At 44.2% G+C, this 18,637-nt stretch overlaps 1 protein-coding gene across 1 annotated transcript in view; it reads right to left on the bottom strand.

Moving 5' to 3' along the window:
* Positions 1 to 18,637, bottom strand: part of LOC141133983 (uncharacterized) — a 90,553-nt gene that overhangs the window by 48,491 nt on the left and 23,425 nt on the right. Inside the window, exons 4-5 of the mRNA XM_073623582.1 lie at positions 6,301 to 6,365; positions 6,086 to 6,156 (exon numbers count right to left, since the gene is read on the bottom strand). Coding sequence (XP_073479683.1) covers positions 6,086 to 6,156; positions 6,301 to 6,365 — 136 coding nt within the window. The remainder of the gene's footprint in view (positions 1 to 6,085; positions 6,157 to 6,300; positions 6,366 to 18,637) is intronic.

Genomic DNA, 18,637 nt, shown 5'->3' with positions numbered 1-18,637 from the left:
CATACCCTGGCAGAATTTATGATTTCTTGGCCATTTTTCAGAGAATATGAATAACACAAACATTTTTCACTCAAGGTTAGCATTTGGCTGAAGCCATTTATCATCAATCAATTGTGTTTACTCTTTTTAAATAATAAATGGCAACAGAAACTACCCAAATGACCCTGATCAAAAGTTTACATACCCTGGTGAATTTGGCCTGATAACATGCACACAAGTTGACACAAAGGGGTCTGAAGGGGTCGAGTCGCCAGAAGAAAGCCATTATTACGCGAATGCCACAAAGTATCCCACTTACAATACGCCAAACAGCACAGAGACAAGCCTCAAACCTTCTGGCACAAAGTCATTTGGAGAGATGAGACCAAAATTCAGCTTTTTGGCCACAAGCATAAACGCTACATTTGGAGAGGAGTCAACAAGGCCTAGGATGAAAGGTACACTATTCCTACTGTGAAACACCGGAGGTGGATTGCTGATGTTTTGGAGATGTGTGCGCTACAAAGGCACAAGAAATTTGGTCAAAATTGATGGCAAGATGAATGCAGTATCTTATCAAAAAATACTGGAGGAACATTTGCATTCATTAGCCAGGAAGCTGCGCATGGGACGTACTTGGACATTCCAACATGACAATGATCCAAAACACAAGGCCAAGTCGACCTGCCATTGGCTACAGCAGAATAAAGTGAAGGTTCTGGAGTGGCCATCTCAGTCTCCTGACCTCAATATCATTGAGCCACTCTGGGACGATCTCAAACGTGCAGTTAATGCAAGACAGTCCAAGAATTTACAGGAACTGTAGGCTTTTTGCCAAGAGTAATGGGCAGCTTTATCTGAGAAGATAAAGAATCTCCTCCACAAATACTACAAAAGACTTCAAGCTGTCATTGATGTTAAAGGGGGCAATACACGGTATTAAGAACTGGGGTATGTAAACTTTTGATCAGGGTCATTTGGGTAGTTTCTGTTGCCATTATGATTTAAAAAGTGTAAACACAATTGACTGATAATAAATGGCTTCAGCCAAACACTAACCATGAGTGAAAGAAACGTTTTTGTGTTATCATTCATATTCTCTGAAAAATGGCCAAGAAATCAAATTCTGCCAGGGAATGTAAACTTATGAGCACAACTAATATAATATACGATACACACACACACACACACCTCAAAATTTCCATTCGCCTGCTTGCATTTGGGCGAGTGTGGTGCAGGGGCAGACAGTTTCAGTGCCGCTTTTTTTTTTTCGGAGTGGCCTGGGGGCAATTTCCTCTTTGCCCCCGCGGCACCTGTGATGCCCTGTAAAAAAGGCTTCTGTCAGAAGCGATTGGCCAGGAAACTGTCAGGAGGAGAGCCGGCCGAAAGACACAGAGTAGGGATCTCCCGCTGTGACACAGCTTGGCTATGAAAACGATGCTGTCAAACAAAGTCCCGCCTCCTGGATCAGCTAATATGATAGACAGCACACTGGTCCAATGCCGGTCCAGGAGGAAGGACTTTGTTTGAAAGTAGCCGGTGTTTCATATCTAAGCTGTGTCACAGCGGAAGATTCACGCTTTGTGTGATCCAGCTGGAAATCCTCCCGATTCCTCCCCGTGATCCCTGCTGCATTGATGGACACTGTTGAGGCGGCACTAATAAGCTGCACTGATGGCCACCAATGAGGCTGCACAGATATGCTTTATGTTAATATTGCTAAAGTTGTAAATATTTATTTTTGCAACCGAATTGTGCATAAAAAATTTAACAGTCATTTCATGAGATAACGAGTGCGTGTTTAGGGCTGGAATAAGGGCAGGGTAGGAGTTAGGTGGGGCAACTGGTGGCAAGTAACTCTTATGCCGCGTACACACGGTCGGACTTTTCGTCTACAAAAGTCCAACGGACGCCGACGGACTAAAGCTGGCTGGTAATCCGATCGTGTGTGGGCTTCTCCGGACTTTCAGCAGACTTTTTCAGCCTCAAATCCGACGGACTTTAGATTTGAAACATGCTTCAAATCTTTACGTCGTAACTACGACGGACCCCGAAATCCGCTCGTCTGTGTGCTAGTCCGACGGACAAAAACCCATGCTAGGGCAGCTATTGGCTACTGGCTATGAACTTCCTTATTTTAGTCCGGTGTACGTCATCACGTACGAATCCGTCAGACTTTTGTGTGGTCGTGTGTAGGCAAGTCCGTTCGTTAGAAAGTCTGCTGCAAGTCCGCCGAAAGTCCGCCGGAAGTCTGTCGGACAGGCTGTCGGACTTTTGTAGACGAAAAGTCCGACCGTGTGTACGCGGCATTAAGGTCTGGCTAGTAGCTCAGGACTTGGATGGATGTACGTACACACACCATTTTTCACATTAAATGGTACCTCAAAGCTCAAAAAAAAAACAAAAAATAAACACAGTAGAGGTATTAAAATACAGCCACAGCACAAAGTATTCACAAGCCCCCCTCAATACTACAGCATCAGTTTAGACAAGAGGTTCCTAAATGTTGACCCAAATAAGAAAAATGGTTATTGTACCAAGACCCAAAAAGAGAATCATTATCAAAAAGTCACACAAAACAAAGCCACGCAACAAATAGTGTGTGTGTAGCATATTGCGGGCACTCTTCAGACTCTTACACTCACAGCCTACAAAATGCTATGGGCTTGCATTCCGGTTCCTCAAAACAGGCACTCTCATAGCTCAAAAGCATACAAATGTGATGACGACACTGGGAATCCACCCTACATGTTTGAGTTTCTTCTGAATGGCTTCCCCTGAGGGGGCTTCCATGTCTGATATTAGACAATACAGGATATATTCTGAGGTCCCTGTTCCTCAGTACCTGGGCTTCAACAGCTAAGCTTTAAACGTGGTTTAAACCACTGACAGATGTAGGATGCCAAAACTGTCTTTGAAGCACAGGAACCAAACAATCTGACAGAGTGGAACATCAGCCAGAGAGCAATGATAACCACCAGAATGCCCTCTATATGTAGATGAAGAACAACTTTCAGCAATGGAAAAATTCCATGAAGGCTTCAGAGTAGCTACTGCTTCTACTAAAGGATCCCTGAACTAAGACAAACCTGTCCAAACAGAAGAGGCCATATGTTCCAAAATGTCCTCCACCTGCAACAATGTTCCTGGAACACCAGTCTGTCTACCCACTACCAACGCCAAGGTGGAAAAGCAAGAATGTGAAGTTTTTAAAAACCAACAGCAGAGTTGAAGAAAACATGTCTACTCTCCTGAGGACGTTAACAAAAACTGGGGCAGTATAACGCAACAATCTAACAATTTTTCGAATTCCTGTGTCCCTCAATGGACAAGGAAATGGTATTGTGAAATTTAATACTACTCTGTCCTTCATCCCACTCCCTTCTAGGGCCGAAACAACGAATCGATTCATCGACAACTAATCGATTATGAAAATAGTTGTCAACCATTTTCATAATTGATTAATCGTCCAGCCGATTAGTTGGCCTGCATACAGAATGCATTGTTTACATATGAAGAAATACAGTGAAGCACACATACAGCTCAGTATACCATCCATACATGTTAGTATACACAGTGCAGCACACATACAGCTCAGTACACCGTCTGAGGAGCAATGCCTCATGGGACATATAATCCTGGGCAGGAAGTGAGTGGTTCTAAAGTCAGAAGTTTTTTTTTTACTTTGCTATAGGGGCACTCTATACTATAATTTGCAGCTCGCTATTGGGGCACTCTGAAGGCAGGAGGAGCCAGAAGCCTCAGTGGGGGATTCCTTTGGACTAAAAAGTTTTCTATTCTGCTCCTTCCAATTTTCCTGTCACTGTGGTCGAAAGCGAACGTCGATTTGACCCCACTAACAATAAGAAAATCAACAAATGTTCTTAAAATTAAATTGTTTTTGTATGACCAGCATGAGTGACAGCAGGTGCATGGCAGGAAGCTTTTATCAAGCCACCTGCCTATGACAAGGGAGTCTGTCATACATAATATATTAGAGTTCTGTCTGAAAATCCACAAAACAGTCTTTAATTTTTTTTTTCTTTAAATAAAAAAAATGTGATCTGAGTCTGATGATGTATCTCTTCTGTCTGTTATTCTCAGAGTGGATTAGAGATTTTGTTCCCGAACCATATAGTTGGTTATTTATATTTACCACTGCAGAGATATTTAAGAATAAATTGTCTTTTATTTTTAAACTTTACATATTAACTAAATTATACACCACACTTTTTTTAAGGGTATTATCCAATTAATCGAAACAATAATCGGCCAACTAATCAATTATGAAAATATTCATTAGTTGCAGCCCTACTCCCTTCAATAAAGTGGTAGTAAACCCACTTTCACCTTTTACCTATAATGGGGCTTAAAGCGGGAGTCCGGCGACCAATCTTTTTTTTTTTTTTTTTTAGGTCATTGAGACACTTTGCTAATCCCAAAATAATACTCAGTTTGGGTGTAATATTTCCACCTCTGTCTGTTTTCGTACTGAAGAATAACTTAAAAAATGTGATGCTGGCTGTTTCCATCTTGCTTGTGGGTATGTGAAGCCCACAAGCATTGATTTCCTGGATGCGGTGAATGCTATTCATTCACAGCTTGTTCACGCGCATGATCATTGTTTCCGCACTGAATCTTGGGAAGCCTGACACTAAGCTCCCAGGAGACAGTGCGGCGCCAGGGAAAGGCAATAAACACGCCTACTCCCATGGGAGGAGAGACAGGAAGTGCCACAATAAAGTACAATATAAAGGTAATTACAGCGATAAAAAAAATGTTCGTGTGGCATTTGAACATCTATGCAATTAACTGAAGCGGGTAAGATTAAGATAAAAATTTGAGTGGAACCACGCTTTAACTGTCGGTACTATGAACATCTCCTAAACATGCACTGTTTAGGAGATATTCAAAGTGCATGCAGCCAGTGAAGTCACCGGCGCATGCGCTCTGAAGGCCTGGCATACAACGTCGGACCTTCAGACCCCATTCCGTAAACTGCATCAGTGACGTCATTGCGCCCCTGGCCACGAACCCCAAAGACCGGGTGAAGATGGAAGCCCTCTCAGGTGACAGCGCAATGCTGGAGGGATTAGTTATAAGGCAAGTCTCTCATAGCACATTATGACATTGCCTTGCAGGGGATTTATCCCCCTCTCTAACTTCGGTTTACTACCGCTTTAACACGTGGACATCTCCATCTATGCATAAGTCATAAGAACACCATTCATTAATTACAGCAATAAGCCATAAATACAAAGCTCAACAGTATATACCTTAAAACAAAACTAACCAAAATCATTACTGGTTATCTCTATAAAAGTTTAAAATAGGATTTTATCTCAATTATGTTTTATAACCTATATAGAATCCATATTTTAGAGACAAGGTGAATGGTTTTGGAACACTAAGAGTTTCGCTAAAGAGCACAGGACATGGCAGCTCTCTCTCACTGCAGCCTAAGCACCGTACACACAATCAGAAAATCGTACAAAAAAAAAAAAAAAAAAAAAAAAAAAACACAGCTTTCAAAGCAATCATATGATAATCTGTTCGTTCGTACAGAGCCGTCGAGAGCCAATCACCACAGTTCATACGAAATTATCCGAAGGGACAAGCATGATGGTATCGTGGTATTGTACGATTTTAGTTTAATCAGTACAGTTTTTGTCTAAAAATACAATACATCACTTCCGAATGTTTATTCTGTTGTACGAGAATTTTCTGAACCTTTTCATTTTCGATATGAGATTAACATGAAGAGAAAAAAAAAAAACCCGACAATAATTCATCCAATTGTGTATACCAGGCAATAGAAAGGGCTACCCAATAAAGAGGGGTTACTAGTCTGTCTTATTCATGAGTAGAATGAGTGTAAATGATGGTTTGAGCTATTAGGCGCTGTAAACAACCAGCTTTTTACACAGGTGGTTAAAAAGGAGCAAACTGCATAGGAGACTTGCTATCTGCCATTAAAAATGTAATTAATAAATGTAATTAAGCAGTTCTTATTTATACCACTTCATTTTTTAATCTTGAGTAGGGTAAATAATAGCAACCTACATACAAAACCAATACACATTCCCTTTAAAAATAAGACCTGCACCTTTTTTGCCTTTGTGCCTGAACTCTTTTTTGCTTGCAGTGCGAGATCAAGGTGTTCAGCCTTTTTGGAATCTTGAAAGAAAAAAAAAAAAAAAAAAAAATTAAAAATTAAAAAAAGAAAATATGGTAAACAAATGGAAAGACATCAGATTCAGAACACTAAAATTCTTAGCATGCGATTGCAATTTTTCTTTTATCTGAAAATGGCTGTCTTACCATGATCCTGTTTGTTACGCTTTGCCTCTTCCTTTTTTTTTGTTTTCTTTTTTTTCTTCGATTTTCTGGAGAATATAAAAGCCACAGATTTACCATGAGAAAATCTTGTAAATCCATATCTCATTGTAAACATTAGATGATCACTTTTCCCCACATGCAAGGTGTTCACAGCTAAATGAGACTTTTTCCTGAAATAAAGGACTTATTCTGATTGTCTCTAATGTTCTAATCTAGTTCCTGTCCTACATTCTCGAACGATTACTGACATTTATTTTGTGTGTTCATGTGGAATATTCCCCCTGAGCTATGAAATGCTTCTTGCTGCTTTGCACAATAACCCAGCCTACATTAAAATGCTAAGTGAGATATGCCAAGAATATTTTTGCCATGTCAAAAGTAATCAAATGCTAAATGAATATTCAGCCAGGTACTTTGCAGTATATCTATAACCTATAACCAGTTTATCAGTGCTTGGATGTGATTGCTGCATTCATTTTCTTTATTCAGCCTTCCCCCCCCCCCCCCCCCCCATGATCCTGCTAGTGACATTTCTGGTCCTAGAGGGATACCCTAGAACAAGACTACAGAACACCCCTCTCTTGCCTCACGGTGATATCCATAACATACACTATATTGTCAATAGTATTGGGACGCCTACCTTTACACGCACATGAACCTTAATGGCATCCCAGTCTTAGCCCGTAGGGTTCAATATTGAGTTGGCCCACCCTTTGCAGCTAGAACAGCTTCAGCTCTTCTGGGAAGACTGTTCACAAGGTTTAGGAGTGTGTCTATGGGAATATTTGACCATTCTTCCAGAAGCGCATTTGTGAGGTCAGGCATTGATGTGGACGAGAAGGCCTGGGTCGCAGTCTCTACTCAAATTCACCCCAAAGGTGTTCCATCAGGTTGAGGTCAGGACTCTGTGCAGGCCAGTCAAATTCCTCCACCCCAAACTCGTTCTTCCATGTCTTTATGGAGCTTGCTTTGTGCACTGGTGCGCAGTCATGTTGGAACAGGAAGGGGCCATCCTCAAACTGTTCCCACAAAGGAGAGCATGAAATTGTCCAAAATGTCTTGGTACAGTATCTCACAAAAGTGAGTACACCCATCACATTTTTGAAAATATTTTGTTATATCTTTTCATGTGACAACACTGAAGAAATGACACTTTGCTACAATGTAAAGTATTGAATGTACAGCTTGTATAACAGTGTAAATTTGCTGTCCCCTCAAAATAACGCAACACACAGCCAATAATGTCTAAACTGCTGGCAACAAAAGAGTATACAATAAAATACAATAAAACAAAGAGTGCAAAAAAAAAAAAAAATTTAAAGTCAGCAGCTACAAAAAAAAAAAGTGTAGCTGCTGACTTAACAATCACCTGTTCCGCGGTCCAGCAATGTGGGCGTACGAAGCCCCGTTCCTCTCCCCCTCTCCATGGCGCCGGCATTCTTACTGTGGGCGCCCAGCTGTGGCTACACAGCTAGGCACGCACTGCGCATGTGTGAGCCGCCCTGCAAATGGCCGGGCAATCTTCTGGGACCAGTGACGTGTCCCAAAAGATTGCAGGGGGGGGGAGAAACTTCCTTTGGGCGCCGCGAAACCCTGGGAGGAAGTGGGAGCTGGATGCCTCTAAAAAGAGGGTATCCACTCCTCCTCCCCCAAAAAAATGACAGGCCAAATGTGGCGTGTCAGAGGGTCCCAATCACTTAAAGCGGAAGTTCCATTTTTGGGTGGAACTCTGCTTTAATGCATTCTATGCATTAAGATAAAAAGACCTTCAGTGTTCAAGTATATAAAAAAAAATAGTTTTTCTTTAAAAATAAACAACTTTAAAATATCAGTATACTGTTGTCATAAGAAAAAAAAAAAAAAATAATAAAGGCACGATGAAAATCACGTGAACAAGAGATGACCTTCCTGGGGACAATTGATACAGTATACAGAGCTCCCTCCTTTGTCATTGATACATGGGAGACAACATTCACATTTTTGTTCGCACCAGAATTTCATAGGTAGAAGTAGGTGGCTCCCCGGCTGCATTGGAGAGGCATCTATGAGAGACACCAGTTCTGATGCTGTGCCTGTGCCATTCAAAAATCCCAGCCTGTGATGACACTGTACCTAGCCATATATAAAAAGGCAAGGTGCCTGGGCTTTAAAATGGTTAGGAACTACTTAGCAACTAGCAACTGCTGAGACAACAAAACATGTTGGTAAGGAGAGTGTAATGTACAGCACAGCTTACAAATTACTGCTGTCAAGAGTATGTAATGTACCACACAGCAAAAAAATCTCTACAGAGCAGTGATCAGGACTATGTAACATGTCACATGGCATTTACAAAGCAAGGGTTGCGAATATTTAATTTACAACATGGGTAAGAAATATGTAACATGTTAGTAGGAGTAAAAAAATGCCCATAAGTAGAGGGAAATAAAGACATCTCCGACTTGAATGTCATAATGCAGAGCTAGGCACTGCTAATACTCAGCAACAGGGGTGTCACCTAAAAGCATCACGTCTTCCCCCATGACGGATTGGAACCCAGTGAGGGTTCTGTGAATGGTCTGCATATGCCTACTTCTGACTCCATCCTTTCCTCATCCACAGCAGCATCCAATGCATTGACCTGTCAATATATTCAGCAGGTAAAATAGGTATTGAACACTTCACCATTTTGCTAGGTAAATATATTTCTTTTTTTTTTTTTTTTTTTTTTTCTCTTTCCACATCAGTGAGCGCCACTAACTGGCCTAATCAGCGTAATAATCATTCATTGTCGCCAAATTAGATTCACATCATTGTGGTTTTCTTTGTTTATTTGTTTATTTTTTTTTTTTTTTTTTTCCCCCCCTTCTTACTTTTATCAAATATAAGACAAGAATTCATATACAGCTTTATTATGGGATTATTATGGGATTTCTTAGTCCGCTTATTCTCAACTACTTAGATGACCAGGTTATATAAATCTTATTTCTCCCTGGGTGACAACTACACTCGCGACCCAGCGCGGAGCAAAGCAGATGACAAAAAAAAAAGTAAAAAAGAACACTACCCATCAATGAAATCTAGGAGAACCACATGTATGGAGCTGGGCTAATGGGGTCCCCATACCCATAGCCCTCTATTCAGACCACTAGTGAACTGTTACGTATTTGTAGAAGCCCCCCACCCCTTCCCCTACTCCCACCCCCCTCCACCCCCCTACCCCTTCTATGCAAAATCCAACCCAAACACAGAGTTTACTGTTTACTATTGTTACCTAATGTTTCCTACTTAGATCAAAACACCAATAACCCTACATTACTATGTGTAAAACACCGGTTCTGTATTTCTCTAGTGCATATATATCTTAACTATTAACCTAATCCCTTACACACCGAACTTTCCCCTTATGCAGGCCGCCTTATCCATCCATGGCTTCCATATTTTGTCGAATTCCTGGAGATTCCCCCTTTTTATATACTCCAATCTCTCCCTGTCAATGGAGGCACCAAGTGTATCTATCCAATCAATCACTGTCGGGGGCTCCTTTGATTGCCACCTTAGCATTATCATTTTTCGAGCCTGAAATAAACCTCTCAGGATTGCCAAAGTAGTTCCCCTCCTCTCCCCCTCTATCCTTCTGTATCCCAGAATGCATTCCACCGCCTCCCTCTTTACTAACGTGTGATAGGTATCACCCAGACTGCTAGCCACTCCCTCCCAGTATTGGTGCAGCTTGGGACATCTCCAGAGCAGATGGATAAGGTCCCCAGACTCCTGGCACCTAGGGCAATTATCATTAGGCCTTCTACCGAACCTAAAGAGCCGTTTTGGAGTATAATAGGCCCTATTGAGCAGCATCAGGTGAGAAATCTTCTGCGACGGGGTTACTGACACCAGAGGTGCCATCTCTAAAATTCTCCTCCATTGTTCCTCAGAAATTGCCCCTAGTTCCTCTTCCCATTTGACTCTTACCTTCTGAAGTATTTCCCGTCTGTTCTCTGAGTTACTTAGTTGATCATAGATTTTAGTTATTAGCCCCCTAGTGGGTTCTACTTGTAGTAACTGACAAGCAAAGGGCATTTCCACCCATCTAGGAGGCTGATCACCAAATTGGGCCCTGAGAGCATGTTCTATCTGCCGGTAAAGGAACAAGGAGCTCTGAGGGATCTTAAATTCCCTAATCAGCTCAGGAAATTTTTTGAGGGTGTTACCTGAGTAGAGCTGTCTTAGCTTTTTAATACCACCAGCCTCCCACCCCCTACTCTTTCCAATTTTTAAAATTTCCTGTAGGTTCCGGTTGTTCCAAATAGGGGTGTAAATCTGTAAATCCCTCATACCCCATTAATTTCTTAACGGACTTCCATATCTTAATTTGCAGCCTAATTGTCGGAAATTCATGGTAGAACATATCTGCCTCTAATGCCTCGATAAGCGTATTATGCCGAGCGCTTAACAAGATTAGCCTGCCATTCGGAGTGCCCCCCTCTGGGATTCCACAGCCCATTAGGTGCTGTAGTTGTGATGCAAGGAAATAATGCTCCGGGTGAGGAAGAGCAAACCCCCCTTCCTTAGTAGGAAGCTGGAGGACTTGCAGCCGTAACCTAGCTTGCCCACCTTTCCATATCAAATCCCTAAATAGTGCCTCTATTTTCTTAAACCAGCTCTTGTTAATCCATACTGGGGAGTTATGCATGATATAGAGCAATTGAGGCATCCAGATCATTTTTATCAAGCTACATCTTCCTGCTACTGATAGGGGGAGGCGTCTCCAAATGCTTGGTTTTTTGTTTAAATTTGGCCAGAAGAGGTACTAAATTCTTACTAATGTATTGGTTAGGGTCTTTAGTTAGGACAATTCCCAAGTACTTTAGTGCTTCCACGATTGCCACCTGGGGAAGTCCAGGTACAGTTGGTACTCCTAGGGGGTCAAACGGTAAGAGCTCAGATTTCTCCCAGTTTATTTCCAGACCGGAGAATTTACCGAATTCCTCCACTATTCTCATTGCACCTGCCATTGATCCCTTACAATCGTCTAAAAATAACAGGATGTCGTCTGCATATAGGGCAATTCTTTCCTCAATTGACCCCCTCTGGAACCCTTTAATCTCATGGCTCGCTCTAATGGCCATAGCCAGTGGCTCCACTACCAGAGCAAAGAGCAAAGGAGATAATGGACACCCCTGTCTTGTCCCCCTCTCAAGCACAAACCAGTCTGAAAATTCGTTATTTATTTTAACTCTTGCCTTAGGATTATTATAAAGCATCTTAATCCATCCAATAAATGATGGACCAAGGCCAAACTTTCCCAGCACGTACCACATGTAGTCCCACTCCACACTATCAAAAGCTTTGGAAATATCTAGGGTCAACAGGGCTCTTGAGCTTTCGTTTTCCATAGGAGACTGTAGGTTCAGGAAAGCCCTTCTAATATTTAGGCTTGTAGATCTATTAGCCATAAAGCCCGCCTGGTCCTCATGAATTAGTTTATGTATGACTCTGCTCAATCTGGCAGCCAAAACCTTAGCCAGGATCTTAGCATCTGTACAGATTAGAGAAATTGGCCTATATGCAGCCATATCGAAGGGATCTTTCCCCTCTTTCTGCAGGACTATGACAGTTGCTTCTAGCATTGATGCAGGGAGACGCCCCCCCTCCTTCGCTTCCCCCAGGGCCTTCATTAGTTCAGGAATTAGCACCTCCCCTAGATGCCTATAGGCTTCGATTGGTATTCCATCTGGGCCAGGCGATTTAAGACACGCCATGCTTCTAATCGCTTGATGTAATTCTGTAGTTGTTATTGGGGATTCCAACAGATCCTGCTCCTCTTGTGATAAGAGCGGGACTGACAGCTTCCCCAAGAAGTCCTCCATTGCCATTTCTTTATTTTTTTTCTGAGATGTGTACAGCTTTTTATAATAGTCTCTAAAAGTTTGCGCTATTTTTGGGGAGCTTGAAAGGATTTCTCCATTCTGCGCTCTAATAGCAAGGACCGATGATGGAGCCTTATTAGATTTCACCAACTGTGCTAACACTCTTCCCACTCTCTCACCCTCGACCAAGGATACCTGGCACTGGAGAAGCCGTCTGGTCTCAGCCTTCTGTAGAGTAGTCTGTTTAAACCCCCGTTGTTTCTCTTGCCAGATCTTTTCCTTTTCAGGGGTTGGGTCTCTAATGAAGTTGCTTTCAGCCTCTATTACGTCCTTCCATAGATTCTCTACCTCCCGCCTATCTTCTTTATTATATTTGGCCATTTGCTGTATTAACACCCCTCTAAGGAACGCTTTGCAAGCATCCCAGAGTACAACTGATGTCACTGTTCCCTGGTTAAAACTTACAAATTCCCTCAGTGCAGATAGAATTCCCTTCTCCTTCCTAATTACCTCAAACCAATGCGGGCTTATTCTCCATTCCTTCCGGAGGCTATATTCCCCTACCTTCAGTGAAACTACCATGGGAGAATGGTCTGAAACCCCTCTTGGCCCATACACTATTTTGCCTACTAGCTGGAGTGTTCTATCATTCCCCAGGGCCATGTCTATCCTCGATAGGGTCGAGTGTGACGCTGAGCTGCATGAGAATTGAAGCACCCCCGGGTTCTGTACCCGCCATAGGTCTACCAACCCCACCTCATCCATAAACTGACTTAGACGGCTTTTGGCGGTATACTCCAAAAAGGTTCTCCTCGGGAAGCGGTCCAGCTTTCTGTCTAAGATCTCATTAAAGTCTCCCACTACTATGATAGGAACTTCTTTTTTATCTATCAGGAATTCATTCAATTTAAGCATGACATCTAGATTAAAAGGGGGTGGGATATATATGTTTGCCAGTACATACATAGCATTATTGATAGAGCAAAATAAAAAAATGTATCGACCCATTTCATCAATCTTGGTCTGTCTGCAGGAAAATTTAACACCCGTTCCCACCAGGATACTCACCCCCCTACTATAAGAAGAGTGAACCGCATGAAATTGATGTTGAAATTTATACATCTGTAGGGATTGTATTGTATCCCTGGTGAGATGGGTTTCCTGCAGACAGACCAAGTCTACCCCATAGTTCTCCAGCACAGAGAGCACTGCCAACCTTTTGAGAGGAGTCCCCAGTCCTCTAACATTCCAGGATCCAACTTTGAGCCTGCATCCCACATTATTTTCAAGAAATACAGTGAAGAAGCAGCAAATAATCCCTACAAAACCTCCTACCGGGACTTAGTTTGATTCTATTAAGTGTGTTTGCACTATGCTTATCACATGTGGAAACCAAGAAGCCATAATAATACTAACTTAATATAAACGTGAACTTTAACCACGTGTCTTTTACCCAAATAATTTTAAGAGCCAGTTTCCTGTCATTGTGTCTATATGTGTATCTAAATGTGAGTCCCTGGTTCCAGCCCAGGTGTTTTCCATAGGTGTGTAAATTTTCTGTGTTAAGTTTTTCAATCAAACCACCCCTCCCATCTCCCCTACCTCCCCTTCTCACTCCCCTCCCCCCTCCCCCCCTCCCATCCCCCCTACCCCCCTCCCCTCCCTCCTCTGGCACCCCTCCCACCTCCCCGCCACCTACCTAGGTGAACCCCCTGGGGGTTAACCGTGACCATTATCCATCTAGCTCCAACTACTACCATCCGCTTCATTCCATGCACGATCCCCATTCACTTCTCCACTCCACCGCCTGTGCAACCCCCCCCCCCCCCACATACCAGAGAAATTTCCTAAACCATCTATGGCTCTCAAACCTCTTACACTAGATTTATAAATTTTTCTCTGTTCTCCTCCAGCCACTTCTCTACCCCTAGAGGGGAGTCAAAAAATAAAGTTCCCCCCAGAGCTGAAACACGTAGTTTTGCCGGGTACAGAAGGGCGTAAGGGATATTAAATTTTTGTAAGGTACGTTTTGTTTGGATGAATTCTGCCCTTCTTTTCTGCAGGTCTGGTGAAAAGTCAGCATAGAAAGAAACTCTGGCCTCCTTGAAATAAACAGACCCTGCCTCTCTAATTTTTCTGAGCAACACTACTTTGTCTCTATAATTGAGAAGCCTTATGAGCAGGGGTCTGGGAAATCCCCCTGCCGGCGGGGCTCTAAAAGGCACCCTATGGGCCCTTATAACTGAAAAAGAAGCAGAAAATGATTCTCTTCCAAACAAATCCACCAACCACCTTTCAATAAATTCAGGCGGGTCAGAACCCTTGCTTTTTTTCTAGGAGCCCCACCAATCTGACATTATCCCTCCGGCTCCTGTTCTCCATTTCATCTAATTTGGAAGCTTGTCTGGATACCTGCTCCTTCAGTAATTTCATTTCTTTAATCAGGGGGGATACATCGTCCTCCAGCAGGCCTACTCTTTCCTCCAGGGCTGTTGTTCTCTCGGCAGTCTTCTGAAGGTCTTGCCTGACCAATAATAGGTCCGCTTTTACTCCCCTCATCTGGTCACAGAGTTCCTCAAGCGAGGAATTGCACGCTCCTACTGCCAAAAAACATCCTTAATTGTTGGTTCTTTCTCTGAGGGTAGGGTTACATCCGTACAAGATTCCACATTTATATTTTGATCATTTGACCCCAGTCCTTTTGGATTATGAGTTTTAGATGATTGGGTCGCCTGCGCCCCACCTGTTGGCATAGCTGGTTGCTGACCCAGGCTTTTCCTATCGGGGATCCCCCCCTGGTGTGTTTTTGCTTGTGTCCCCTTCTTTGGAGGGGTCACAGCTGAGGCATGAGTGTACTGCTCTAGCTTTGCAGCTGCTGACGCTGCTGCTGGCAGTTGCGGGTTTTTATCTTTGGCAGATCGCAGGTTCTGCATTGTGCGTTTCACAACCGTTGTGCCAAGGCACCCACCACGCGTTTATTTAGAGCGGGAAATAAGAGACAAAAATACCCGTACTATATGTATTATATGTTATATGTGGTTTCCTCAATATGCTCCGCTATATACACCGGATGGGGACACACGCAATATGCCCTCTGCTCAGTGAGACAGTGTCTCCAATAAAGGAACCGCCAGGCAGTTAACTCCCCAGTTAACACTAATACTAGGGAATTGCAAAGATTGAAAAGGTATCTTTTGCCTGCTAGATAAGGTACCCTGTTGATACCATTAATACTAAGCAGCTCGCCATATCAATCCACTGACCCACAAACTGCCGATCCTTCATTAAACTTTATAGATTTGATGTAGATTTGATGCAAATAAGTCCCCTGAGGGGGGTCTATAGAGATACAGAGCTTCACAATCAACTCAGGCTCAAGATATTAAATGGGGGGTACTTTCACCCTGATGGCCAGGGCCGACTTGCATACCGGTACTGCTGAACACCCCTCCAATCACCCTCCAAGGATATCTGCAACCTCACAGTCCGCCGAGCCCCTCACTGGGCCATATACCTTAGTGCAGAGTCCTTTTCCCCTCCTGAAAGCAAAGCAATAATGTCCTCATAGCTTTTTATGGAGTATAGTGTGAGACATATAAAACAGTGCCGCTAGCATTCACTTCCGGGGCTCCCCTATTAGCCAAAAAGTTACCTGCTATGCAGCATACAGCATATATTCATGTATTCAGTCCACTTACTGTACCCCTCCACCTACGATTCACTTGATCTGGTATGATGCGATGTTCAGCTGGTGTGACTTGCGTGTCTTCCGCAGCTCGGGTAGTCCGGGTGATCCTGAGCTCCCTACTTGCGTCCGGAGGAAAAACGCCCCCCCCCCCCGCACCTCAGCAGAGCGGAGAGTTAGCGAGAGTTAAGGAGCGGAGAGGGAAACAGCCAGGTGCCCGAGGTCTCCGCTGGTCTTCATCCAAGCCAGGGCGCACCGACTCGGCAAGCAGAGAGCCATACAGCTATTCAGAGAAGCGAGGCGGGGGGAGGAGAGAGCAACACAGCGTCCCTGCTCACTCCATTACACAGCGCCGCACCCGCCCATCCATCCGGTCACGCCCCCAGTAGCCCTACGCTGAGTTGGACCCCTGCCCAATCAATATCTATTGGTGTATCAGGTAAATATATTTCTAAAGATGCTATTGACAATAAATTGTCACCACTTGTAGGTAACAATCCATGCAATCCATACAAAGAAACCAAAACAAATAAAGTTCAGAAACCATGTGTAATAAAATGGATTGACATGAAAAAGTATTGAACCAACTAAGTGAAATTTATTTAAAGTGGAGGTCCATGATCCCGCATCTGGGGATGGGGGGCGTGACCGGATGCTGAGGTGAGAGAGGACGCCGTGACTGAATCCAGCCCTCTCCCCTCGCTCCTTCCCTGACATCCGTCACAGCGTGATCCAGGAGACCTGCCGCAGAACGCCTGAAGCGCTGAGCGAAGCCGCCGCGGACGTGACAGGCCGCCGCACTGAGCCGGGCCAGCTGCACGGCGCTCTCCCGGAGGAAACATTGGCGGCGCCTGTCCCAGTGAGAGTGGGGGGCGCCAATACCCGGGATTGAGCAGGCGGCGCCGGAAATCCCCTGGAAGGTCCAAGCAGCAGAGGAGCCTGCCCGGAGCACCAGAGGGGTGAGTCAGTGGCTGTGTGCACACTCACATACAGCACATCCTTAACATAAAAAGGCTCAGCAGGAAAAAGACATCATTTCTGTAATTTTGGCAGGGGATTGGTGGTCATACAGGTCCCAGGGCAGGGACTAACACCGTGCAGAGTTTAACAGAACACTATTGGAAATGTCTAGGAAGAAGGGGATGGAGGACGGGCCAGTCCAACAAGGGACAGGGGCCCTCGGAACCCGCAGTGCCAAGGAGAAGGGGAACCAAGCAGCCACCAAACTAGAGCGCTTTGCGCACACCCCAAATCAAACCCCTAACAAACCTAGCAGCATAGGGGGGGGGGCAACAACAAGCGGGCCACCCTGGGAGGAGAAGTCAGACCCAGGAAAACGGGACTTTGGCAGCTATACCACCGGCGGGCCCAGCAGCAGGAGGGACCCTGGATAAGCAACAGGTTTTGGGCCTGGAGGGGGCGGCAGGGGGAGGCCAGGGCAGCCCGGTAAATGAGAGGGAGCCATCCCTGCATGATATTCTTGTAGCCGTCAACACTTGCAAGCAATCAATCGAGCTGTCTGAGCAGCTTAAAGGCATTAGAGATTAACTGCTTACGGTTAAGGGGGAAGTGCGTACAGTTTGTACTCGGACAACAGCGCTTGAGGAGAGATTTAGTCAAATGGAGGATGATGTGTATCCGCTAAAACAAGAGGTAGCACTTATGAAAATCCAATTGAAGGACTGTTTGCAGAAAATGGATAGCATGGAGAACAGGCTACGCAGAGAGAACCTGAGGGTACTTGGGCTCCCAGAGGGATGTGAGGGGAATAACCCCATTCAATTTATGGAGGACTGGCTGAGGGAGAAACTCGGCAGGGACTCATTCTCCAATACTTTTGCTATCGAGCGCGCACACAGAATAGGCCCTAAAGCTCTAGCTCCAGGAGGCCATCCTAGGCCCTTTATTTTTAAGCTTCTATGTTTTCGGGACAAGGTTGCTATTTTACAGAGAGCAAGAGAGTTAAGGAATATCGAGCACAACGGGGCCAGGATTTCAATTTACCCAGATTTTTCCCCCGAGCTACAGAGACAAAGAGCTAAATTTGGAGAAAGCAAACGGAAGCTTCAACAACTCAGAATGAATTATGCGCTCTTGTTCCCGGCACGATTGCGTGTCTCAGCTCTGGGGGAGGTCAGGTTTTTTTCTACCCCCAATGAAGTGTCAATTTGGCTAGAGAACAACGAAGAGAGAATTAGGCGAGGAGAAAGAAGCTAGGTGTCTTTTGGAACTTTTGCCTATTTGGTTTCCCTTTTTATGGTGTCCTGCTCTTCCCTGACTTTTTTTCTTTGGTCTACTGGATTTTTTTTTTTTTTTTTTTTTTTCCTTTGACGATGCAAATTGGGAATGGAGTGGGGGAGGGGGGGATTAAATAAATGGAATTATAATACACTATTAGTGATAAATGCACAAATTACACACACAGTAATAAGCACAAATATTCCCAGGGGGATTGTCCCCCCCTACTGGGTTTGGTTCACGGTTCTTTTCTTATATCTCAAAAGGTTTGGAAGGTCACAATAGAAGCTCGAGGGATAGGCCCAAAAGTGGGCAAGGGGGTGTGGTGTGGGTGGGGGGGCGAGGGGAGGGTGGGGGGGTACGGGGGTGGGAGGGAAGATGCACGAACACAATCAGAGATGGAAGGTAGGGAGTGTTGTTGTGAGAGGATGTGAGTGGATCCAGGTTGCCAGATTAAAGGGGCGGGAAAAAAATAGGGCGGTATTCTGTATATTCCCCTATTGTACGCACAACGGGGGAGGGTTTGATAAGAGACTAAAATATTGCA

The sequence above is a fragment of the Aquarana catesbeiana genome, linkage group LG03 (genome assembly GCF_042186555.1).
Source record: "Aquarana catesbeiana isolate 2022-GZ linkage group LG03, ASM4218655v1, whole genome shotgun sequence".
NCBI classification, from domain to species: domain Eukaryota; kingdom Metazoa; phylum Chordata; class Amphibia; order Anura; family Ranidae; genus Aquarana; species Aquarana catesbeiana.
Note: the sequence above shows the minus strand (reverse complement) of the source record. Positions and strands in the feature narration are given on the sequence as shown.